The sequence below is a fragment of the Phaenicophaeus curvirostris genome, chromosome Z (assembly GCF_032191515.1).
Source record: "Phaenicophaeus curvirostris isolate KB17595 chromosome Z, BPBGC_Pcur_1.0, whole genome shotgun sequence".
In the NCBI taxonomy this organism is placed as follows: domain Eukaryota; kingdom Metazoa; phylum Chordata; class Aves; order Cuculiformes; family Cuculidae; genus Phaenicophaeus; species Phaenicophaeus curvirostris.
Genome location: NC_091431.1, coordinates 4,956,746 through 4,983,164, shown reverse-complemented (window position 1 = coordinate 4,983,164; position 26,419 = coordinate 4,956,746). Strand labels below are relative to the sequence as shown.

General features: G+C 41.1%; 2 protein-coding genes across 2 annotated transcripts in view; one reads left to right on the top strand and one right to left on the bottom strand.

Annotated features, from left to right (window-relative positions):
* Positions 1 to 20,768, top strand: part of PLPPR1 (phospholipid phosphatase related 1) — a 131,070-nt gene extending 110,302 nt beyond the window's left edge. Inside the window, exons 5-8 of the mRNA XM_069879895.1 lie at positions 7,272 to 7,522; positions 15,024 to 15,200; positions 17,142 to 17,273; positions 19,269 to 20,768. Of these exons, the coding sequence (XP_069735996.1) occupies positions 7,272 to 7,522; positions 15,024 to 15,200; positions 17,142 to 17,273; positions 19,269 to 19,301 (593 nt within the window). The 3' untranslated portion in view covers positions 19,302 to 20,768. The remainder of the gene's footprint in view (positions 1 to 7,271; positions 7,523 to 15,023; positions 15,201 to 17,141; positions 17,274 to 19,268) is intronic.
* Positions 20,769 to 22,950: 2,182 nt separating this feature from the next.
* On the bottom strand, positions 22,951 to 25,266 carry MRPL50 (mitochondrial ribosomal protein L50). The gene is made up of 2 exons (XM_069879897.1): positions 25,158 to 25,266; positions 22,951 to 23,451 (listed from the first exon to the last, which is right to left on the bottom strand). Exons 1-2 carry the CDS (start codon positions 25,241 to 25,243, stop codon positions 23,061 to 23,063), a joined length of 477 nt encoding a protein of 158 aa, XP_069735998.1. The 5' UTR covers positions 25,244 to 25,266; the 3' UTR covers positions 22,951 to 23,060.
* Positions 25,267 to 26,419: the final 1,153 nt, after the last annotated feature.

Genomic DNA, 26,419 nt, shown 5'->3' with positions numbered 1-26,419 from the left:
CTAAAACAGCTTAGTCCACAGAAGTTCAGCACTTACTCTATCATGTTTTTTATAGTTAGCTTTATTCTACTTAACATTCATGCCTACTGTTTCTCTTCTGAACAGAAGAGGGTAGGGGATGATGTAGGTGGGACTCTCAGAGTAGTAGGATATTAACCCTGGTAGAGAAATCAATCTTGGCTTTACAGCTGTATTTGTTTTCTTGAGGGAAAATAAAGTTAATGTTGGTAGAAATAACTTTAAGTGTTCATCTCATCTTTAAGTACACTGATCAATTACTTGTTTTCTAATGAAACATTTTCCCCACCTGTGCAGTAAAATTGAGAGAAGTAGAGTTTGTTGAAAAGTGGCTGAAATAATTTATGAAAAGAGAACTAAAAGCAACCACATGTTTTATTGGTGACATTCCACCTGCATTTTGAAAACATTGACATGGATTGCACAGCTGTTGCCTATGCTGGATGTTCAGGGAAGTTAGCTCCATACAACTGCTTACTCCAATAAGAGGCGCCTACCTGGAGCTAATGGCTCTGAGAAGACTACCAGGTTGCTCATACATGTATTTCCCTGTGTGCATCTTCTCCTGCAAAACATGAGGGCCATAAGTTACAGAGTAGATTAAGTAGATCATCTTCCAAGATAATCCTAATGAACAGTCTGGATTCTTGTAAGGAAGTTTGGTTTCAGTTTAGTCTTCATAGAAATTCATTGGAATATCCATACCTAATAATCCATCATGGCCCAGCTGTGTAAGCAGAAGTATTCAGTTCATACCTGCAAAAAGTGGTAATTGAACTCCTTTGAATATTGCCTTGTAAGTCCTTACAGTTGGTATTCTTATCTTCAAAAGGATGAAAAAAATCTTTCCACTGTGTCTAGGTGCTCATGTGTCAGGAAAAGTGAATGCTGCTTCCTGACCCTGTGATGCACATCATGGGATATCTTTCAAGAATTGCTATTTTCACATATTAGAAAAAGCAAACAGGCTTTTAGTCCCTCCTTGACACTGTAACTAGAAATTACTGGCAAGAGATGGGGTAGACTAACAAACAGAAATTTATAAATACTTCCATTGAACATTCACTTAGATTTTTGTATGGAGAGAGAGGCTGAAAGGGAAACTCCAGACTGTCTTTTGGTGGCGATCTCCATGGGAATCTTTGGTTTCTGGTTGCTAAACTTGAGCCTTTTCCCCTCTTACCTGTTCTTCATGTGTACAGAACAAAGCACTTTTTGCACTTTGGTAGTGGTGCTAACAACTAAGCAAAACAAAAAACCTGTAGCTCCCTTGTGATGCTGGTAATGCCTCATGTTTTCTTTTCTTTAATTTATCTTACCTTGCCTACTATGTTCTCAACTTATTCTCTCCTTGCATTCTGCCAAGCCTCAGCAGCTGTCTAAGATTCTGCCCTCCTGAATTTAGCAGAGACCTTGAAATGCTGAGGTTTGTCTTGAATCCCTCCCTTGTTCTTTGTCCACAAGAAGCACAAGCAAAGTTTTTCATCTTGCTTCATGGCCCAGGCATGAATTCTGCACATTTGGTAGATACTTGTTGTTATGGCAAAGGGCTGCCTGTCAACTTGCTTCCCTATACATCAAGTCCTTTACAGCATCCTAGATAGGTGACACCTGCATGTTCCCTTTATTTAGAAAATCATTTCTTTTATTAGTAAGAAAAAGCTGGTTTGGCTTGGAAACATCAGACTTTGATATATGTTGCAATTTGTTCTATCTTCCTCTTTAACTTTTAAAGCTGCTTCCGTAGACATTTATTTTGAAGATTTTCAGGTCTAACAAGTGGTGTGCAATTGCTTTGGAGCAATTTTTTTCTGTCTCAAATATTGTTACTGCAGTGCTGTTCTGTAGTCACATTATCTCTCCTCATGCCTCTTCCCATCCCTACCAGCAGTTTTATTACAAATTTCTGCTGCCACAATTTGCCACTTCCACACCAGACCTTTGAGAGACCAGGGTGAAGAGTGGTTGTTTATTGTGCCTCTGCCTCTTCTCCCTGTCTCCCAACTTGAGTACAGACAGTCTTTTGTATTTGTTTTTTGTATTACCCTTTCGTGTGGTAATTTCCTGTTCAGTACTTTTTAACATCTTACCATGTTGTATTTGCTTCTATGTCCTACTTTAACATCTGTATTGCAAACAAGAGGCTATAAATTATTTTAGTATTATTTAGTGAATGGTTTCTGTCAAGGATTTAGTCTGTTTCCATAGAACTGTTATTGTACCCCCCAGAATAATAGTTTCAGACCTCCCTGACTCAGTTTTATAGGGTGAGTAGCATGTGTATTGCCTTGTGTTTTATTACATTAGGTTTCTGAGCAGTTGTATACCTGCAAGGCCCTGATAACATGCAAGTAGCTTCTCAGCAGTTCAGATACTTAGAAATGCAATATGCTTCATGAATTTGTTACCAGTGACTTTTACTTTGGAGCTACATAATTTGCAGTTAACAAATGGCATAGATCAGCTTCTGCTGACAGCTTAATTTAAAGCATGGTGACACTTCACAGTAGGCAGCTAAATAATGAAATTAAGGCTTTATTTCAGCAAATTAAGGCTTTAGATCAGCAAATAAAGGTTTACAAGATTTATACACACATTGAGTTTATTGTAATAGGATAGATATATCCCAGAGCTCTGATGTCAATCCCCTAGGCAGCTGCAGGACGTAATTTGCCTGACCTTATCATCCTGTCTGCCTTGGATCTGAAGTTCACTGTGAAACAATGCACATTCTATTATTAACTAGCTACCTTTCAGCTGCCTCTAACCTATACTGCTTCAACAGCTTGCACTAACATAGATGTCTCTTCTTATCACTAAGTAAGGTCCATGATAAACAAGTCACTGTGTTGGGGACAAATCAAACCTTACTGTTCCCTTTAATGACAGGCTCAGAGCTAGCTTTCGTCTAGATGAAAACTGGTGGTTGTGAAGCAGTGAGAAAGAAAGAAATCCTGTGAGTCCATGGGGAGGGTACTTTTGCACTGGGAACTTAATTCCTTCTTGCATACTCAGACCATGTGTCTTCCTCCTTAACACCCTCAGGGAGCAGTATCCAGGCAGGACACTCACAGGTGAAGCAAGCAGACACAAGAGCCAATAGATGCCCAGAACAGTGGGCTTCGTGGTATCTTCACTGGGAGATCAAAACCTATCCTGGGATCAGATAATGAGTGCTCAGTAGAAGCTTGCTGTTGAGGCTGTTCCTGATGCCATGGCAACAGACAATAAATTTCCATGTAACCTCTATCTCTCCAGTTGTAAAATAGATTAATGTTACATATCTTTAACAACACCCTTTAAGACATAATGATGAAGGGTGGTTTAGCAGAGTCTGAGTCACAGGACTATAAATGTATGGCTTTATTGGATGCACAGGACCATTAGAGCAAAACCTTCAGGGACTGGCTGAGAATCAGCATTTCCATAGAGCCATAGGTCCTTTCAGAGACTCCCTCCACCAAAACTCTAATCTTCTTTTAAAAAAAAATAGTGGTAGGAAATGCGTAAGGGAACTGTGAGTGTGCGTGTGAAATGTGAACATTTTCCGAGCAAGTTAGGTTGAATATGACAAATTCAGACAATAGACTGGGCATTGGGAGGAGAGAGAAGTGCTTAAATAAATGCACTTGGTAGAAGATACAACAATATTTTACCTAAGAGCACAGCTTCTGATGTCTCATGAGCTTTTCAATGCAGTGTTTCTTTTGTCACTTTACTTAAGGGTTGTGTATTTTTTTTTCCAAATCATCATTCTCATTTCCACCCACTGATTTCTCACTTCTCTCTTCTGGATGTGTTTACAACTGCTCTTCTACAACTCCTCAGTGGGTTTTGCTGCAGTGTTCTGGTGGATTTTTTTTTGGTGTTTTGTTTTTCTGTTATTTGTTTGTTTCAAATCAATGGCCTTTTAAATATCTCTAATAGTGGGAGTTTCCATTGAGTCAACAAGCACCTGCAGTCACTGATGTTAGAGATTCAGGGTGAAAGAAGAGAGAGCTTCAGCTTGAATTGCAGGGCTAAGACAGGATTTTACTGAGGTTATAGTGAGTAAGGAGACCTGGTTTCTTCTTCTGGGCAGATATGTCTGTTAGCAGAAGCAATAGACAGAGGTGGAGGTGGCAACACAGATGAACATTCACACGGGGAGCTTGGTATCACAAAGATCATTAGAGTAGCATGTGAATGAGAGCCCAGAAATTATGGGTTTGTGCTTGGAGGACTTTTTGTCATTGAAGATAAAGATTTGTTTAAATCTGATCTTCATTTCCTCCTACTTGAGCACTGGGGCAACTAAAGAGAGTAGCAGGGAGTGTAGCCTACCCTCTGTTTCTGGCCCAAATTGGTCTCTTTCCCACATATGATCTACTTATTGGTTTGCCTTCGAGCCTCTTCTTTCTGGCTGCTTCTGACACACAGAAACCCAGGTGAGAGCCAGAACAGTGTGAAAAAGTCAAAACCTTTCCAGATACAGCTTCTGCTGCTCCTTTAAGGTGTCTTTCTGCAGCCAGACTGTGATTTGTGTGGTTGAAGGGAAAAAGTGGCATTATGTAAATGAAATTAACCTCTGTCCATCCTTTCTGCTAGTAACTAACTGTAGAGGCTTGTAGATCCTCTACCCCGTGTCTTGCACTGTTTGCATATTTTCTCAGCATATGCCAAGTTCTGTACTAAAGTTCATTCTCAGGATTTCTAGGCTGGAATGAACACAATGAGGTAAAATGCTTGCTTCTTAACAGGATGACATCACCTCCCATTACATCTGAGCATGAAAATCTGGAAGAGGTACATGTTATCCCGTTCTCTCTCTGTGCCATTGTATCACAGTCTTCAGCTGTATGACCCTGAAGAGCTAAAGCTAGTTGCCCTTCCTATGAAGCCTTTCAGCAGCAATTTGTTTGTCTCTAAAAACCTGGCAATCATGTCACTGCATTCTCCTGCTCTGGTCAGTTAGCTTAGCTGCTGCAGGTCATTGAACAAATCCATTGAACAGATGGATTCCTGAGGTACAAAAACCATCAGGGGACTCTCCACTACTACCCGGGCTCATTGGTGTTACAGCCTTTAAATCAATTACAGCCAACCCTGTGTCAACGTCTCCGGAGAGTAAATTATGTGTAATCAGTCTGCAAGGGTTAAATTCCTGCTAGCTGAATTCATTGCTGTGTGTAGCTATGATTTTCATAAGGCACAGTTTGGCAGAACTGCAAAAGGGGGATTACAGTGATCAATATGCATCACAGTCAGAGCACGATGAAGGTTTCAACGTCTTTCTGCTGCTCTGCAGAATACTGCAGCCCTCAGCACTTGAATCTAGGCCAGCACTTTCAGTGCTACCAAATATCAAGAAAATGTATGTGTTGAAACTTCCTTTTTTTTCTTCTGAGAAAAACACTGCAGCATCTTTGTACCTGTACGCTAACTGGAATAAGTTTGAGAAGCCCATAAGCTTTTTCTGAAACACCTCAATTTTTGATTTGTACTTACACAATGAAGACCATGGGCCAGATTGCAGTATTTGCATGACTGTTATATCTCCTCTAAGATCTTCTAAGGACTAGGTAATAGTCCTCATTTCATTCCCTGTGATGTGCACAGCACATTATCAAGATGGATTTAAAGCGAAACTGTGCCAAAAAAAAATGTTAAGAATTTGGCCAAACAGTTGTATATTAATCAAGATTCAACCCTGACATAACTTACTGTTTCACTCGGCTGAAATGATTCCTAGTACCTTTTTCATTTGAACTTGCTTGTGTGCTGCCTAATGTAGATGAGGAGTTCATGCCAGATGTGGAAAAAACACAGGTTTAAAATGAACAACAGGAGTAGTGATAGTGCTCTCTCTATTTCCCTTTTAAACACAGATACTTTGCAGGATAAATCTGGGGAAGACTGCCATACCAGTAAAAATACAGGGGCCAGTCCTGCAGTCTAGAACCAGAGGAAGGCTACCTTCTACTGGCTTTTTAAATCTACAATCATGCATCAATTAATTAATAATGAATAATAATAAACTGATATAATGAATAGTAATAAACTCAATCCCCAAAGTCATCTTCTCTATGGTATGGCCCCTTCCAAACTTCAGGGAAGTGCGGTGAGGACAAAGCACTGTGCAGTCTTGAAGCTGCTCCAGGCTGCTACCCAAGGAGAGGGATCTTCCCATCAGTACCTCAGTGAGGGATTTGTGTACAGTACAACTGTACCAGTCACACCATACTCCCTCTGTGAGTGAGTGGCACTGGCAAACCTCACTTGATGCTTGTACAATTAATCCATTTTTAGTTATAGGATTTGATTTACATTCCTACTTATACAAGTGTCCTGTGTGTAGATAGGCCCTGAAAGTTTAGAAGGACCTAATTCTGTCAGCTGCAGCCCTGCTGCTTTCCATTAGCTGCATGATGACTGACAATATCTTACTGTTCTGTTCCTTTGCTATGTAGACTATACATAAAAGTAGAAGTTCCTCATATATGTTCATAGCGGCTGGAGCAGGTATGAGTAATGCTCATGAGGAGTCAGTGGAGGATGTGACAACTGCAGTATTGAGCAAGGAATGCTCCATAACTCTGGAAATGTTGCTGGGCTGGAGTGAATGCTTTCTGCTATACCATTTGTGTATATGTGCTCCCAGTGGCATAAGCTGAATGTCTTCCAGAGCAAAGCATTAGGATGTTTGCCAAAAAACCAGCCAAATACTGCTAGATCAGGATCTTAATTTTTCAGTATCAGGATGGCAAGTTGTCAAAATCCAAAAGGCACTTGACTTGAAATGGTCATCTTGAGATAAGTGCAGTATTGTATCTTAGCACTACACTGTTCTTTCAGGTTCAGAGCTGTTATATTACCATTTTTTAGCTCAGATGTGGCAAAAATGCATAAACATTTTAAACAACTCAGATGCATGAGGCTTGACTACAGGCTATGAGCTTTTGTCATTATGGAAATTTTATAGACATGGTATAGGTGCAGAGTTTTCAGTGAAATATATAGCTCATGGTTCTGTTCAGAGCTTGAATCACAAAAGTTCTTGGGCACGTGCTTACTGTTTTCAGTCTGGTTTTGAGTCCTTCTGAAGCTGCTGAGTTAAGCTCCTGTCAGTTAAGCATGTGGTCTTCTGTGTCATGCCTTTAATGCAGGACTTTGTGGGGTTTGGTCCCTCACCTCTCATTATCTCTCTTCCTTTCAGGTACCAAAATTTTTTTAAACTTGTTTGAGTAATTATTACTTTTAACCTTTCCTCACAGGAGTGTTTGCATTTGGACTTTTTGCCACTGACATATTTGTAAATGCTGGCCAGGTTGTGACTGGGAACTTGACTCCCTATTTCCTGACTGTATGTAAACCCAACTACACTGGAAACGACTGTCGGGCCCACCACCAGTTCATAAACAATGGCAACATCTGCACTGGAGATGTGGAGGTGATTGAAAAGGCAAGAAGATCTTTTCCATCCAAGCATGCTGCTTTGAGCATTTACTCAGCTTTATATGCCACGGTGAGTGCCAGTGATGTTTGCTTACTTGTACAGAAGTACTTGTACAGAAGTATGCATATCTGGATGGGGTCATTTTCTTACCATGGGATCTTGAAACGAAAGAGGGTTGGTTTTGGGAGGTCTTTTTTCTTTATTTGTAGGGGAAAATCCCTTTCTCTCTCTGTTTTACCAATCCTAGTGTAAGCAAATCAAATGCTAATTGCTTTTGAGGGACTGCAATGTCAAGGTATGAGGTCCTAATCTTGTCTTTACTGTCTTTACTCAGAGGTCTTTGTGTCTGCATTCAGCGTATTCTTCTCCCAGCCCCTTTCTGATGAACATTAAAATGAACTTGCTGCTTAAACATCTCCTGGATCACTAATATTTCTTTTGTTCATATGCCATGGGTCGTTGAACTTTTAAAATTTAAGTTGTGCCATTTCAGTGTGAGGCTGAACTAGGCTGGTTTTTGCTGGTTCTCGTTTAGGACCTGAATTCTCTGGGCAAAGAACATTATAATAAAAGTCAGGGCCAGAATTTTGCTGTTATTATAGAGCAGTGGACCCCAACTGATGTGTTGACAAGATGATACAGCTATACTGTCAGGAAGAAAATCGTCTGCTTTTAAAGTGTGGTGAAACGAATCAGCAGCTCCTTTGTGTTCTCTGGCTAAAATTTCTGTTACATTTGAAAATTGACACAAGAAACTTACATAGTAGAAAATTTTCATGGTTAAGATCCAAGGACTTAATCTAATCCTGATCTCAAAATGTCTTAACTAGGTCTTTTTTTCCCCCAACAGCTTGACTGAAAAGACTGGCAGAGTCAATCTGTAAGTCACCAGGATTTGAGAAAAGCCTTGAACTTATTAAGCCAGTGTATTTACTGAATTGCCCTGATTTTACTAGCAGATTAATAAAACACAACACTATTACTATAAAATTAAGAGACCACTTACTGCTGTTTCAGTATCCATCAGTTTGCACTGAATGTTGCTTGAATAAAGACAGAGATACAAATTGGTAACTCCTTTGATAAGGATTTGTTGGGAAGTGTTTGGAAAGCCCATAACATTTTGCATGCATTACTTCTGAACAGTAAGCAACCATGTGTGAAATACAGTTCCCAATAAATTTAGCATTGTTGTAGCAGCCATCTTAACAATGATAAAGTCTTAGATGGAAGCTCCATTATCAGGCTCAGTCCTGGTTCTGCCCTTAGTTACATCCTTTCATGGGCTTCCCCTGCCCAACCTCCCTTGCTTCCCAAGGAGTCAAGTCTACAAACAGGCTGATTTCTACAACTGAAGGGGAATAATGCTTTTTCTTCCTGAGCTCAAGTCTCCAGTAGTTCAGCATTTCTCAGCCCTAGTCTTTCAAGAGTACCTGTGATGGGCCTGCACTTCTCCCCATGTAGAAGGGCCAGCTAGGGCATGCAGTTATTTCTGAGCCAAAAGGTTATAAAAGTCTTCCCTTAATGCATTTCAGCCTACAGTCCAATTTCAGCCCAGTTCTCTGCCTGAAGACACCCTCTAGCACTGAAGGTGGTGTTGCTTGTCTTTTCTCTGCCTGTCAGCTGGGATTAACATGAACATTACACATGAAATGCAGTGTTCAAATCTAGCTTTGCTTAATAATTGTGCCATGCAAATTTTTTGAGAATTGTCTTGCTTATTCTAATATGCACAATAATGTGTGCTGCTGAACAAAAAAACACAGGGTATTTGACTAGTAATAGCTGTATTTTGCATAAAGCTGAAGATTTGAGCCGTGGAGCAAGAAAAATAAAATGAGTTGAATATGAAGGTGCAGGAGAATGGAATCAGCACAGACATTGTCTTTCATCATATAAATTTCTTTTGAGATCTGGGGGTCTCCTATCTCTCCCATCACTGAACCTCAAGTATCATCTGCAGATGTCTCTATACTGATTTATTCGTTTGTATGCTAGTGACAGTACTCTCACTATGACTGGTTTGAACTTGTATTTGCTTTTCTTTTTTTATGATCTAGAGTTTCTATTTAATTAACTAGGCTTTTTCTTGTCACCTGCCAAACAAGCTGAGGAGAATCCAAAGCATCATTTTTGGGAACTCTATAGGGAAAGATGCCTAGAGTAGGGGAAAGAGAAAATATCTAGCAGCCCTGACTTCCATAGTTACACAAAAATGAGAAGTCTCACAAAAGTATGGCAGGAAGAGACGGCAGTCGCTGTACATAGTATGTGCTGCTGTGCAGATAGAAACACATGCCTCTAAGTATATTTCCCAATAGAAAATAACAGGCTAGAAATGCTCCTTATTCATAAAAATTTCTGGCAAACCCCCAAAACCAGATATGCTGCATATGAGTATCCCAGTTAGAATCATACAATCATAGAATCATAGGATCATAGAATAGTTTGTGTTGGAAGGGACGTTAAAGATCATCTAGTTCCAACCCCCCTGCCATGGGCAGGGACATCTCCTCCCAGAACAAGTTGCCCAAGGCCCTTTCCAACCTGGGGATGAACACCTCCAGGCGTGGGGCATCCACAGCCTCCCGGGGCAACCTGTGACAGTGCCTCACCACTCTCACGGTGAAGAAATTATTCCTAACATCTAGCCTAAATCTACCCCTCTCCAGTTTATACCCATTCCCCCTCTTCCTATCACTACAAGCCATTGTCAACAGTCCCTCCCCAGCTTTCTTGTAGGCCCCTTTCAAGTACTGAAAGGTCACCGTAAGATCTCTTAGGAGCGTTCTCTTCTCCAGGCTGAACAACCCCAACTCTCTCATTCTGTCCTCATACAGGAGGTTCTCCAGCCCTCTGATCATCTTTGTAGCCCTCCTCTGGACCCGTTCCAACAGCTCCATATCCTTCTTATGTTGAGGATTCCAGAACTGGACACAGTACTCCAAGTGAGGTCTCACAAGAGAGGAATAGAGGGACAGAATCACTTTCCTCAACCTGCTGGTCACACTTCTTTAGATGCAGCCCAGGATACGGTTGGCTTTCTGGGCCATGAGCACACATTGCTGGCTCTTCAATCAGCACCCACAAATCCTTGTCTTCAGGGCAGCTCTCAATCACATCATCCCCCATCCTGTATTGAAATCAAGGATTGCCCCAACCCAGGTGCAGGATCTTGCACTTGGCCTTGTTGAACTTCATGAGGTTATATCTTCTTTAAGCAATTGTTATTTTCAGCACTTCTGAGAAAGGTCATGGAAGAGTCAATGACAAGGGCATCTAACAGATGGTAGCATTCAACCAGAACATGGAAAATTAAAGTATTTCACCAGCACAACTTGAGGACCTCTTATTATAGAAAGAAGGTAGGTATCCTTGCAGATTCTCCAGTTTGCCTCTGAGTTGAAAGCAAGGAGAGTTGTTTTGCAGGCACAACCAGGTCTTTATGGTTGAAAGATATAACTGATCACTCACATTGACCGTATAGTAGTTGGTTTAGGATTCTTCAGCTAAACTCTTGCCTAGCAGCATCCACAAGTAATGTTTTGTGTCACCTCCATCTGGTTAGAAGACCCCACTACATCATGCTGGATCATGACCTGGCATCTGCTATTCACACCTGAGTGGGTTACTTCTTGACTAGATTAGAGTCACACAATATGCCTGTACATGAAACTTCCAGCATTCAGGGAATTCTGAATAGGCAAACACTACAGCAAATCCCTTCGGCACCCCAGGTCACTGTGACCATACCAACAATTTCTTCCATACCTGACTTAACACCAACCAGACTAATCCATGAAACTCAAGGCCTTGGCACTTCAAGCAGTTGCACTGAGCACCTAGGAGACTGCGTGATATTCTGCAGTATGTATCAATCATTGTCAAAGGCTCTGCTTCTCTCTTACTGTACAAATCTGTATGGTGAAGGAAAAGATTGTCTGTAAAGTTTGTAAAAGACACAGAATTTTGAATATGAAATTGTGAACTTTCCAAGGAAACTGCAAGTCTTTCCACTTTCTGATGAAAGGGTAAGACAGACTTCTTCCACTCTGCCTTTCTCACCATAGATATAACATATCTGAAACAAAAAAACTTCTTTGTCTGTCTATGCTTTTGTCTGTCTGAAAAAGACAGGAGAAGAATTACACATGGGATGAGTGCTACTATCACACATTGCATATTGCTAGGTACACTGCTTGAGTGTACTGATAAGAGCACAGCAAAGAAACTGAATAGATGGTTTATGTAGTTAAATTGCATGTAGTTTATTTTTTAATAAAATCATTCTATTTTCTTCACATCCTTTTATATTCTTTTCCTTGTGCCCTCTCTCAACCATCAAATAACTGGTTTTGACATTTAGAAAATTGTAAATAAATTTATCCTATAAATAGCATTGTGGGAATTTTTCAAAAACATATGTTGCATGTAGGAAATCAAATCTCAGTGACTTTCATGGAGATTTTGGGCTTTCACACGACTTTGAAAATGTGCTCTAAAGGAAAGGGTAAAGGTTGTGAGAATCTTAAAAATTGTTTTAGCCTGGGGACCAGGACAATAAAGATCAAACTGCAGTAACTGGAAAGTCTGACCAGAATGGAGAAGTTCTCCCAGTTATTTATGAGCTCATTGTGTGATTTATGGATGAACTGGAGCATTCCTTCTGGAAAAACAGTTTGTCTTGTTTTAAACCCTCGTCATAAGGATTTAACAGATTTCCCTTGGCAATCTGTTCACATGGTTAATTACCCTCACTGCTAAAAATGTTCTTACTAGAAGTTTACATTTTCCTGCTGAGATGCTGATACTTCAAATACATTAGATACTTCGTATCTGTATTAAGGAGAACTCTCCAGGGTGGTTAACCCAAAGATCCACCTTCATTTCATGCTTGTGAGAAAACAAGCACACGTGGTTTGTTCTCTGTAGGGTTTGCAGCTGTTGCAGCAGGACCACATTGGTACTTTAAAGAGGTGATGCTTTTCCTCTGGATGCTGTTAACTGCAGTAGCGTTTTGGTGGGGTACAGGAAAGCAGTCTGGCTCCCTATTGCTTGTTTGAATTGGCTTCTCCTAGAAGAAATGAATAAGGTTAAAGGATGAGTGATAATTATTCAGTCAGTGGCACTTCACTTCAACGGTATTTTTTTCCTATTGTTTCCAAAGAAGAACCTTAAAGTGAATTTTGGCAGTAGTCAGGTGCAGCTCAACATACCAGCAAAAACTGGGGTAATATTGCCACCTAGTGAGTGCTCAATTGCCTGCTGTCAGTTCACGTGCATTCGGATAATGAGTAGGAAAAACAAAGCAAGCAGGAACCTCTCGAGTAGCTTAGTCCCATTCACAGTGCTATTACACGCCATAATTTTCCAGCTCATAAACTGAATTCACCTTTAAATGATGCACTCGGAAGCACATTTAAAGGCAGAAGACTCACTTCTCCAGGCAAGGATCTGGAAAATTCAGCTGTCAGAAGTCTAGCACTGCAGTTTCTTGGCAGGTGAAGGTAAAATTTTGCCTAGCTACAGGCCCAAAGGCAGTCAGATCTGCCTTCCCCTGGTTGGTTTCTCTGGCTTGTCCATTTGCCTTCCGAGAGGTGGTTGCTGCATTCCTTCCCTTCTCCTAGAGTTAGGTTTTGTAATGAGTTTAGGGCTAATATTTTTAACAGCAGCCTGTGAGGAGAAGCCAGCTGTAGGGACATTTGATGACCTAGTCAGGGAGCAGGGAAAAGAAATATGAACAGGGAGAAATATAGGGTAAAAATATGCATATTACAGCAAAATAAATGATTATATGAAAGACAGTGAACAGAGTGACCTTGAGAACGAATGTATTTGTGGATTTTGATCCCAAAATTGTGTACTAGCCCGTAGTGACCTCTGTATATCTGGCTCATGAAGAAAGGGACAGGCATTAAAATACAGTAAAGTGATGTCCCTGTTTGACAGAGTTTGCATGGAGTGCAAAGCAAGCTGTGCTGGTAGTAGCAATTGGAAGCACCAAGCCAAGCCTCTGCAGACTTCAGCACAGGCGCAGGAAAATCCCAAGGCAGCTTCACCCTAGTCAAGCCATAGTAGTCTTGCCCAGTGGCCAGCAGTGTGAGCCAGCATGGTATCCTTAGCTGCTGCTGCAGCATCAAAGGAGAACAGCTCTTGGGTCTCCGTCATCATTGAGAGTCCTGTTCTGATTTCAGTGACACCCATGGCAATGTAGTCAGCAATGCCCTTCCCCAAAAATGAAGGCATCCCACAAGGATGAGATTTGTGACCTGCAGACCGTGCAATCAGAGATACCAGTTGTGGCGTTATCATAAATGCAATTAGAAGAGTAAAGATCTTCTGTACAGTGTTTTCTCCAGAAGATAAACAGAACCATATCTCAATTTCTGAGAACTGAAAAAGGGTTAAGAATGGAAGTCTTTTCAACTCTGGTGATTTTACTTATTTTTACAGCAAGAGACCATATTTTTTTCTTTGCAAATGAAATGGTATCTTTTCATATAAAACATTGGAGAAACACTTCCATGGTTTGTAATCTTTCCACTCCCCACCAGAACAGGTGTTTGTGCTTTCACTGCATCAGATCTACACCACGTGAATCAGGTTCATTTACCAGTTGATGGCTAATAAGTATGAAATTAATTTTTCAAATGTATCTTCCTGATTCTCTTTCATGTATAGGAGGCAATTTGTCACCTGGAGACGTTTCTGGCAAACTTATTTGACATATTTGCATTGCTTATCAAAGCTTGGATATCATGCAGGCTTCCATTATTCCATGCTGAAAAGGATTTTATTGAATTTTTTTTTGCCATTAGGCTTGCTTTGCTTGATCTTTGTCACTTTGTAGCTGTGGAATTAATGACTAGCTGCTAATTGTGACCTACATGGTTTTACTCTTTCTGACAATATACATTTAAGAGAAAATACAAACTGCCAAAAACATATGAGGTTCATTAAAAAAATTTCAGAGCACATGGAAACTTCCATGCTCTGGAGTTACATTTTCAGAATCAGCTTTGTTTTGAAAGAAATCTCTCTCATATTCTGTGTTTGGTTTTATCTTGCTGAGAAAATGTCTGGAATGGTTTCTCTTAAAGTTCTGTATTTCTTAACACCACTTATTAAACTGGAGCAGCTAGCTCATATTGATACTAGACATTCCACCATGTGCACATTACAGTTTCTGCAGGAGTATAAACATAAGCTCTTGACTCTGTTTGGAAACACTTAGCCATGTACATTCAAAGTGAATGTTTACTAGCACAGGAGCAAGTACTTGCACAAGTTAGGAGGTCAGTAATACTGAGCCTGCACATACCAGCTCAGAAAAGTCCATTGTTGGGACTTTGATGGGATATTTGGCATCCTGAAACAGCATTTTTCAGTATTCATTTTATTCTTTTAAAAGTGGTCTCTGCATTACCTTAAACCTCTTCCTCCATTTCCCAGTGTTGTTTTTATTTTAATGAATGATGAGTTTTGTCACTTTCCTGATTTTGTCTGGATGTATTAAAAGATGTGTTTCTGGCAGAGCCCCTTTTAATTTTTGGCTTGCCCTTTTTTTCAGATGTACATCACAAGCACAATTAAAACAAAGAGCAGCAGGCTAGCCAAACCCGTGCTGTGTCTGGGTACCCTGTGTGCTGCATTCCTCACTGGGCTAAATCGAGTTTCTGAGTACCGAAACCACTGTTCAGACGTGATTGCAGGCTTCATCTTGGGAAGTGCCGTAGCTTTGTTTCTGGTAAGCCAGTCAGTCCTTCCTAATTCCTTTTAAAACCAAGTTAATAAAAAACCCTAAGCATTACTATTCTTTTGTGGCCTGTTGCAGCTGATTAATCCAATTGCTAAGAACTAATTCCAGCCCCATCAATTAATGGTATCATCAGAGAAAATCCTAATATAAAATCAGGTTGATACCCATTAGTATGGCAAATATGATGATATTTGTGCATTGTATGTGTTTCAAAATTATACTTACCATACATGTTCTTACTTGATCTGTCCTGAAAAATGCTTTAAAGATTGTGTAGACAAAAGGAGGGCATGCTGGAGACCTGACACCCCTGCATCGCAAAACCCCCTGTCTACCTGTTAACTGCCAAAAGTGTATGATACAGACTGTTGTCTGGGGCTCTAAGCAGTGGTCCTGGCTCCCCATTTGTTTTAGATCATAAAAGAAATGCAGTAGAAAGAGGTCAGGAGAAACTCCCTGGGAAACTAAACTCCTTATGCAGCATTTGGAGTTGAGCTGAAATTGTTCACCATCTTGTAGGATAACCAAATGTATTAAAACATATCAAAAGCCTTCCCCAAAATCAGCACCCCTCTAGATTTTGAATGCTACTTGTTCCTTCGATGGCTGTGTGGTTTAAGTGTTTTGTTTGGTAAGAGATCTCTTGCTGAGGATTTATCCACACTACAGGGAGATAAGGTGACACCACACAGAAATATGCCTGGTTCCAATTAATCAAAATATGCTTCAAAACTATCCACTGCATAGCAGCAGACACTTTACCCTGTAATCAGGAGAGATTATGTTTTAAATATCCCTTAGATCTGGATTGTTCTGTCACTGATTATTTTTCTATTCTGTACTTTAAAAAAAAGCTAGAACAAGTAAAACAAAACAAAACAAACCTCACATAGTATTTATTCCTGTGTTCCATTTAAATAAAAAGATGTCCACAACTTCAGACCTGAATCTCTTTGGCTTTAAGGTAAGTTTTCTGATTCCCATTGGAAAAGGCAGCTTAAATCCAGCACTTGCAATATAAGACGCAGTCACGCCAGGATAATCTATGTGCTCCCAGTACCCGTTTCTAGCAGAAACAGCCTGCTCCCAGCCATATTTTGGCCCTGCAAGCCCTCTGCCACTCTGCAGATGTCATGAGTGAGATTGCAGAGTGGTGGAAGGGTTCTCCCCATAGATTGGAGGGGAGAGGTGCTGTGAGGTTCCTGCTGCCAACACAAGTCTTGACCAGGCTGCAGACTGCTCCTTGCTCATGTCTAATGAGCCGTGAAGAGAAAGAGCTAGCAAGGAGCTGGTTGCAGGAATGGCTCTGACAGTAGATGTGTCAGCTCCTGTATGTCTTTTTTGTTTTCCACTGTGTTCCTAAGCCCCAACCTGCCATGCGTGTTTGCTGTTATTAGCATCACCATGTAGCAGTAAGTCTGGTCATGCACAAGGGAAAGGATTATAGGATAAACACCACAGAAGTTGTGCTGGAAATATGCAGAAATGGTGCTAAATGAGCTTGATGTCAGATGAGAGTTAGATTCCGTCATCCGGTGAGCTGGTTTCACTGTTTGGAGATGATGGTCAGAGTCTGAAGGGAATATTTGGCCAATAAAATGCATCATTAGGGTAGTCCATGGTTCTGTGATGCTAAAGCAGATGTGGGGGTCTCTGCTGTATAACACACAAAAAAGGCTTAGAATGGTTCATCACATCAGATTATAGTCAAGATTAGCTGATTTACCAAGGTAGTCCACCACACCCAAATACATCTTTAAACACCCTGTAGCCCAAGGCTACAGAGATGGATGATACCTTGAACTAAACCCCAGGTTAAGTTATTTGGAAAAACTGGCAGGTGTGAGAGCCCTGATGCTAATTCCTGTGAGCTCTTGCTGGAGACAGAACACGCTGACTTCATTTTATTTTCTTTTCTGTATTACACAGGGTATATGTGTTGTGCATAATTTTAAAGGCACTCATGGAGCTCCTTCTAAACCGAAGCCTGAAGACCCACGAGGAATGCCATTAATGGCTTTTCCAAGAGTGGAGAGTCCTCTGGAAACTTTGAGTGCACAGGTACTGTAAATCCTCTTACACAGACCATCAGCAAGCACATTTTTTGTTATGGCAGAGCTATAACTAGTTGCATCCATAACAACACAGGGAGCTGGTTTTACTCCTAACATTAAGCCCATTGAACAGAGTGAAATTACATCAAGTAAGAGTTTGTTTTAAGGCACTTACCTCTTAAACTACCAAATATGGTAGATCATCTGCCCCTATGCACATCCAAAATTAAAGCAGTAGGATTTCACATGTCTCTGAACATCATTTGTGATAACAATCTTTTGCTTTGAAGTATAGAAAGCCAAAAGAAAAGCAAAGATAATTCTGTCTAATTACACTTCAGAATGCTTTTGGGATGTCTTAAGGATTTACTTTAAAATTCATAATCCTGAGGATAAGCTACACTGCTCAGACAAATATTACAGATATGGTTTTTTCTCTTATTACTGTTTAGTATCTTCTATAACAGGAAAAACTCATGTACTGTTTTCTATCTCTAAGTCATGAGAAGATAAGTTTATAGCATTTTTCCAAGTTTGCCAAACAATAGGGTAGAGGCAACATCATCATTGATGGTGTTTCTGTTAAACTAGTGACTTCAAATGGCTTGTGTCAGCATAACCAAATAATACCCAGTCTTTTCAAAACAAACAAATGCCACCTGCTAAGAATTTCTGGGAACAAGGAGCAACTGTAGTTTATCAGTTATCTGAAATGTCCTGGTGTAATTTATTTGTTCTTTAATTTGTACTTCCTTTATTAAATGGCCTGTCATTCCTGGATATATGGTGTGTGGCAGGACCATAGTTACTTTTCTTAAATCCTTTGACAAATCAACTGAAAATAGGAATTAAAAAAGCGTAAAAGACACTGTTTCTAAGGCTTGGAAATATTTTGCTTAATGGAAAGGCCAATTTTGATTAAGCAAAGATTCACTGGAAAGCTTTCAACAGACTGTACAGAACTGTGTGCATTAACTGTGCTCTTGGTGGACATGCAGTCGAAAAAGTAAATGGTACTCACACATCCACAGTGGATCATGTGTGACAGAAGGGCTGAACAGATGAAAATATTTAGAGACTGAGAAAAAGTGTGTCTAGTTAGCTATTTATAGCTTCTGGGCTATGAAGAGCAGGCAGGGACAAGGCCTTAACTGTTAATGTTTGCTATAATCAAGAAGGTAATTTTCTCTGATTCAGGATATCATTCTGTAAATGACCATGTAACTACCATGCATGAGTGGATTGTGGAAAAAGTGATCCTACTCTGGAGTTATTATAAACAAATCCTTAGGAGTGGCTGCTCATTACGGTTCCTTTGGATATAGAAGGTGCACCATCCTTCTCTGTGAGGAGTTCTTCATTCATTCTCACTCTTGTTTGTCTTTGCACCCACACAAATCCTATTAAGGCAGCGTGGTGCAAGGATGACTCTGTACTGCCACTGAAGCCCTGGACATTGGCTTCCAAGAAGGCTGAGTCAACATTTTCCAAGTAATGAAGACTTCTATTTTGCGATATATCCAAGGCTGCATGTGTTTTGGCATAATGACCCCACCTCTGCATGGTTTTAAACTCTCTGTGCTCCCTAGGATCAAACAGTGTAGGAATTTTACACACATTTCACATGCAGCCAAATGACTGAGGGCAGAGCTGCTGTCTTAGTCACTTGGTTGTATGAAGTGCTTGTGCCTGTACTGGCTTGTCCCTCTGGACAGGATCCAGCCCAATTTGAAAGTCTCTATTGAAAAAGCAGTCCCTTGCATTTCAAACCTGTTAGCAAGAGTGCTTATAGCCCAGCAGCAGGGCTTGTGTTCAGTGTTTCCCACCACAAGCTCAGGATAGATGGCAGTCACATTTGCATTCATCTCTTCATTTTAAAGCCCTACATTAACAGGGCAACATTTTATTCAGTGAAAGTTTTTCTCATTCGTTTTACACACTAGGATATGTAAATGCTAAAATGTATGCAAATGTTAATTTGTTCGCCTTTTGCTGTTTGCAGAATCACTCTGCCTCTATGACTGAAGTAACCTGAGATGGAAGCTGGGCAACAGAAGCTATTTTTTATTACCCTCCAGTACAATACTCCAAGACACACAGTTACTAAATGTCTAACTGTGATGACCAGTATTATGTTATGTCTAGTTAGAGGCTAATGTTTTGTACTTTTTTTGTATGAGGAAGTGATGTAGCTTGCCCTGATTTTTTGTCAGCTTTAATATTATGCCAGAATTTAAAAGCAAAACAGAAAAAGAACAAAAAAAATCCTTTTCTTGTTTAAAGTGTGCACTGAGGAACTACATCTATGGAATTGTTGATGTTGTTATGTGATATTTGTACACAATTTTTTTTTTCATTTTGAATTTATAGGTCTTGAAAAAAAAAAATCACTTTTACCTTTTCTTACCATAAGAAGTGCTTCTACCAGTGGGTCAGATACTGATCTGAGTAAGCTCAGCACAGATCTGAAGTAATCGCATATATTTAACTCAGATCAAAATAATTGTGATTGGGACTGTAACATGAATGATTCTATCAAGAAATAATAAACATCCATCCTTGATTCAGTGAGCTGCTTAAGCATTCCTTAGCATTATGGACATCAGTTAGCCATCCAGTTCCCAGACTACTTGGCAGTACGTCCTTAAGCATCTCACTGAATTAAGCTTGATTGTTCTGGTGTGAGTGATTGTGCTAGTTATTGAAGAATAACTAAAACAATGTACTCGGTCTGCAATATAGACAGACTGGATATGAGAATTTATAGTAGTAGCTGATAGCATGTGAGCTGACTATATCATCTCCCTAGACCTCCAGTCCTCCCCAAGGCCCAGCTAAAGCTCCCAGTGAGTCCTGGCTTCAGGAATTGACTATGGGGATATACAGCCGCCACTGTGGAGCTGAAGCTGTGCTTTCAGTGTTTCATAACTTCATCATAGATTTGTGGGGTAACTAGTAACACTGGTGCAAAGGAAAAGTGTCACCGCTTCTTCAGTGTAGTGGCATTACTTGGCATTCGCATTGGCATAACCAAGAAGCCAATTTGCTTGCTCTGACAGTGTAGTTTTAACTCAGGGGCTTCGACAAGTCAAAACATACCCTGAAAAAACTGACACTGTCTGTAGTAGCAGTCTGCATTTTTGTAAATTCTGCCATACAGAATTTATATCAAAACTGCTGTTTTACAATTTAACAACTTTGTTTAAGGAATAAAGAGGCGGTTAATTGTGGGTGGGGGGAGGGAGTAAGAACAAAAAAAAAAAGCCCATTAACAATGGCTAGAACTGGGGCAAAGGCTTCATTTCATGACTTTTCACTGTTTCTAGGATATTCCTGCATCTCATTCTTCTAGCATGGTGATAACTGCTGTGTGTCTCCTTTAAAGAATGGAGCCTCTGTCCGTACTTTTACTGGAATGTTTACCTCACATTTCCATGTTGTTTCTTCTTGGCTTTTTTTGTATATTTTTTCCAAAACAGATGCAAAAAAAAATTATCAAAAAACTAAAAGGTGTAGCCTGGTCTCTGTCATTTTCCTGGGACTCAAAGAAAATGTAGGATACCTGTGTTGGGTCTTACAGTGTTTCTTCTGGGTTGGTATTTTCTTCTGACTCTACTGATGTGTGCTTCAGTCTTGGGAATATAAGGATCAGACTTGAGCCATGCAGGCTTTCTGTTACCATAAAGAACCACGGGTAGTGTTATGGGTCCCTCACTATAACTTTGATCCTAATTCCACGGGGACAATTTCTGCTGAAGACATTTGGCTATGGAGCTGGTCCTTGTTCTGCTGCATTGGGAAAATAATGGTATTAGAAAACCTTATCAGCAACAAGTACTCCATTCAAGCACCCAGTCAGTAGCACCCATGCCCACTCATACTGCAGTTAGCAGGGGGTTTAATTCTAAGATAAAAACTTTATATTCTATAGCCTCAGTTTTGCAGCTGTAGACCCTGGGGTTGTTTCTCCCAAGCACACTGTTAACACAGCATGAATCTTGTGTTCTTGGTCAATCTCTTCCACAGAACTGGTAATGATGTTGTCCCCCTCCACTTATCCTGTAGCATGATGACATGGGCAGTCTTTTTGAAGGTAGAAAATGTGGTTTTGAGTTTCTTCTCTGTCTTTCAGGTTGAAGAAGGATTTGAATCTCTATTTTCCACTTCCTGAAAACTGCTTTGTCCTGCCTACCACACATTCACAGCATTTCTTCTTGGCTAGCTCTATGTGTTTGCTATTATTTTAGTAGTATCTTCAGCCTTTTCCACTTGACAGATAAACACCTGCAGAGGAAGCCTGAATCTAACAGCACATTTGCTTTTCCCAGATATCTTTCCTTTCAGGAGCAATGTGTGCTCACCTCCTCAAATCTGTGACCCTGGAAAAAAAAAATCTGGAAAAAAAAAAATCAGTCTTCAGGTAGCCTTTGGATTTATTTTTTTTCCAGTTCCTGTTCAGGGGTTTGTTATTCTCTGTGCTGTGCATTGTGAGCTTAGGCAGCTAACAGGGCTGTATGACCAATAAATAAGTTGCAATTGGGTCGACTCTGAAGAGGAATCTGTGGCCCCTAGGCCATCTGCAGGTTTGTGCACTTCAGGTACAAACCTGGCCAACATAACATGACTGGCAGCAATCTCTGGCCCCGCTGCTTGGGGGTCACCCACCCAGGCACTGTGGCCTCTTTCCATCCTCAAATAACTCCTGCCCAGCAGAGAAGTGGGTACCCTTTAGCGCTGCTGTACCACTGTGTGGATTGTGACTTCTGGCTGTGTGAAGGCTCTGGAATGTGACTCTTGTGTTCAGAAAAACCACCTGCTCCTGTCTCAATCAGCTGTCTGTAGGGAGGGAAAAATCAGCACACCTAATTGAAACAACAGCGAATGAAAACATTCACGAAGTATCAGGCATTTCTCAGACTGCTGCATTTATTTTCTTGTCCTCCTGACTTCACCACTTGCTTCCTCAAATTAAAAACTAAACTACATCATCAGTTACATGGGAAGAAAAACTAGCATTGAGCTATTCCATGTTTTTCCATACCCACAGAAAAACTAACCTATATATAACACATAATATAAGAAAAACTAACAGCCATTAGAAGAAGCAAAAGAATTTATGAAAATGGTGTCCCTGCAGAGACATGGAAGATTTCTGCAAGCTGCCTTGATGGCAACTATTTTTATAGGGCTGTTGTTCACCATTACCTAGCTAAGAGACTTTGAAATTCCACTTGACCCTGTCTTCACATACCAATTTTGAGTAGAACAAGTGGTTTTCTATTAAGATGGCACCTGTGATGGATTTTAAAACCTTACTGCTGACAGGGCAAAATTAAAAAAAAAAATAAAAATATCCTGGCTTACCTCCCTGCTCCTTCCCAAGAAGTGTGATGGCCCCACTACTCTTGGTAGCCGAGCTGAACAGGGTGCCCAACACAGCCAAACTATACTCACAAAAACCCATTACAAAGTTCAGTTCTGAAGACAAGAAGCTTATGAGGTGCAGGGAAGAAACTGGGGATTGCTTCCCCTGTTCAGCCCCACTGGACCCTGTAACTGCTGGGCAGCAAGGTAAAGGCAAGAAGGCACACACGAGTACTGCTACTGACCACGCTTTGCGACTGCTTCACAGAGTGAACAACTGCTCTTCTTTCTGTATATAATAAATGGAAACAAATGAAACCTGAGGACAACTAAACAACTTTTATTAGTTATAATCATACATTCAGTTGCAACCACAATGAGAGAGTTGTTCTGAACACACGCAAAGCAGCATGACACTTCATACCACAACTTACTGCTTCCAGGTAATCTTCAGGTTTGGGGGTAGCTCTGCAGCGCACAGTTCATCAAACTTGGATGCATCCTTCACAGGAGTGCTGTAGAAAGTCAAGACGTCCTCAGCACTGCACATCTGGTGGAGTTGTGAGTTGGGGACAGCGTGACCAAGTTCTGCTGCCAGCTGAGCCAGTAATCGATACTTCAACCTGTTTTCATTGAGGGGTGTCTGACGCCAATTATTGGGAAGTGAGGGTCCAAAAATCTCCTTGACACGAGACTCCAGGTAGTTCTGTATATCTGCTGGAGGAAGATAATTTCTGCTCCGAGGTGGGGGACAGATCAGGCTGGGTTCATTTTTCTCTTCAGGAATTACTTTGTCTGCTTCTACTTCTTTTTCCTCCTTCCTGTTGACACCAGACAGAAGTATTTTCAGTCTCTGGGCTACTCAACACTGACTCGGAGCATTTTTCTTTTCATCCTATTTTAATATCGGACTCAACCTAAACTGTAGAGTTTATGCACCTGCTGGACTCATGCATGCACAAACAAAAGACCTTTGCTTTCCCCCCAAATATGGCTCACCACATATGTCTCTACATAGTGATTATCTCTCTACCTTACCTTATTGCTCAGAGCATAAACAGAATATTAACCAGATTAATGTCTTTATATTCCCAGTAACAGCTCCATTTTCTAATCTGCTGTGAAAATAGGATAACAAAATAACCACTACTATAGAAAAAATTAGTGCCCACTATTAAAAAGATATGATCACTAGTTTTATCTAGAAAACTGAAGCCTACCTCAAGTTGCTTGCCTTACTCATGTACCACACATGTGTCATAACCTCATTAACAACACAAGTACGGTCATGATATTGAAAATACCAGCAAATAAGCTCTCTGATACTTGTCTTAGAGTTTTAGAAAGCAAGTGTACTTCATTACAGCACCAGATACATGAGAGATAATTCCATCAATCATGCGTAACAAGACAAGAGCTGGTCACAGAATATATTTCCCACTTGCATGCATATATATAACATTACCCAGAAATCTTATGCATATTCTATTACTTTCCAAGGAATAATATTAATGTTATTATGAACTTCACAACAGCCAAATCTCAGCTAATTGGGACAGTACTAGTTATCTTGTCTGACTTTACATTCTTTACATTAAGAGGGAGACTATAAACAAATGAAGGTGATTATAGAAGACACATCTGTTCAGCACATATCATACACAAGATGTTATCATTTCTCCAGAGAACAGCGGCTGGAAAACACTGAAATAAATGTGCTATCACAGGAACATTCTGTCTGCAACTTTCAAAGAATAGTTACTAAATGAGACTTGACTAGTTATAGAACTGATTCTACTTTAGCTTAAACCAGAATATCCCACTTTTGCAGTAGTAACTACTTCTTGCATCAGTCGCACCTAAAAAGTTACACAGAGATGACTATTTTCCATTCCTACTGGTATTAAATAACAACCCCAACACTGCCTTACCCTTGGCAGGGATATAACCAACACCAGGCAAAATCCAGGAAGAGCCCTCCTGACACCAAAAATGCCAGCAAATAAACTCACTAAGACTCCTTTTGGAATTTTAGGGAGCAAACATCCTTTATCAGGGCTGGGCAACATGTGAGAGTGATCTCCATCAATCACATGCAATGAGACAAAAGCTGGTTACAGAGCACATATCCCACTTATATCTATATGTATAAATCTCCCCGAAGATCCTATGCATATTCTATTACTTTCCAAGGACTGTTTTTAACGTTATTATTAACTTCACAACAGTTAAAACTCTTGCTAGTTTAGAGTTTGAAGCCAGCGCTACTTGACCTTGCACCTGAGACAGGGAGACACTGCGAACACCGGTGATTACAGCAGAGGCGTCTGTCCAGCACAGCTCAGACTGAACAGAAGTTGCTGTCATCTCCAAAGAAAAACACTGAAAGAAAACGCGCTGCGAGAGGAACATTCTGCCTAACTTTCAAAAAATACAATTACTTAAACGAAACTTCAGCTTAAATCAAAACATTCTCATTTTTGTAACAGTAACTACTTCTGGCGTCACCCCCTTCCCGCGCCGTTACCTGCGGCGGCCCCAGAGCGCCCTGGCCGCCGGGGCGCGGAGGGCCAGCTGCCACCGACGGGTTCGGAACAAGGCCGCCGCCGCCATCTCCAGCGCCCGCCGCGCCTCTTCCCGGCAGGCAGCGCGGGGGGAGTGACGCACTTCCGCCTGTGCCCCGCGCGCTGCATGACGGGAAATGTAGTCGCGTCGAGGGAGGTGCCGGCCGCTTAGCGGTCGCCGGGAGCTCTGGTGGTGACGGCCGCGGCGTCTCCACGCAGCGGAAACGTAGAATCATTGAACGGTTTGGGGTGGAAGGGACCCGAAAGCCCACCCAGTTACAACCTCCTGCTATGGGCAGGGACACTTCCCACAAGACTGGGCTGCCGAAGGACTCATCCAGCCTGGCCTTGAACACCTCCAGGGAAGGGGCAGCCACAGCTTCACTGGGCAGCCTGTGCCAGGGCCTCAACACTCTCATCATGAAGAAATTCTTCCTAATGTCTAACCTAAGTCTTCCTCTCCACAGTTTGTATCCATTGCCCCTAGACCTACTACTACAAGCCTTTGTAAAAAGTCCTTCCCCAGCTTTCCTGTAGCCCCTTTCAGGTACTGGAAGGTCACTATAAGGACTCCCCAGAGCCTTCTCCAGGCTGAACAACCCCAACTCTCTCAGCCTGTCCTCAGATGGGAGGTGCTTCAGCCCTCGGATCATCCTTGCAGCCTCCTCTGGACTCATTCCGACAGTTACATACCCTTTTTATGGTTGGACTCGATGATCCAGTGGGTCTCTTCCAACCTGGTTATTATATGATTCTATGATTCCAGAACTGGACACAATACTCCAGGTGGGGTTTAAGAAGAGCAGAGCAGAGGAACAGAATCACCTCCCTTGACTTGCTGGCCACACTTCTTTTGATGCAGCCCAGGATACAGTTGGCCTTCTGGGTGGCAAGCGTGCATTGCCAGCTCTTCAAGCTTCTCATCAATCAGCACCCTCAAGCCCTTAGCCGCAGGGCTGCTCACAATCACATCATCCCCTATCCTGTATGAAACTACATATTGCCCTGACCCAGGTGCAGGACCTTGCACTTGGCCTTGTTGAACCTCATGAGTTCAGACAGGCCCACCTCTCCAGCTTGTCCAGGTCCATCTGGATGGTGTCCTGTCTTTCTGGCATGACAACTGCATCATTATTCTCCTGGGTTTTTTTTAGAAGGATGTTCATTTTCAAAACTGACAGATAAATTTTCTTATATACACAGCCTTGCCTTGATTCATGATCAC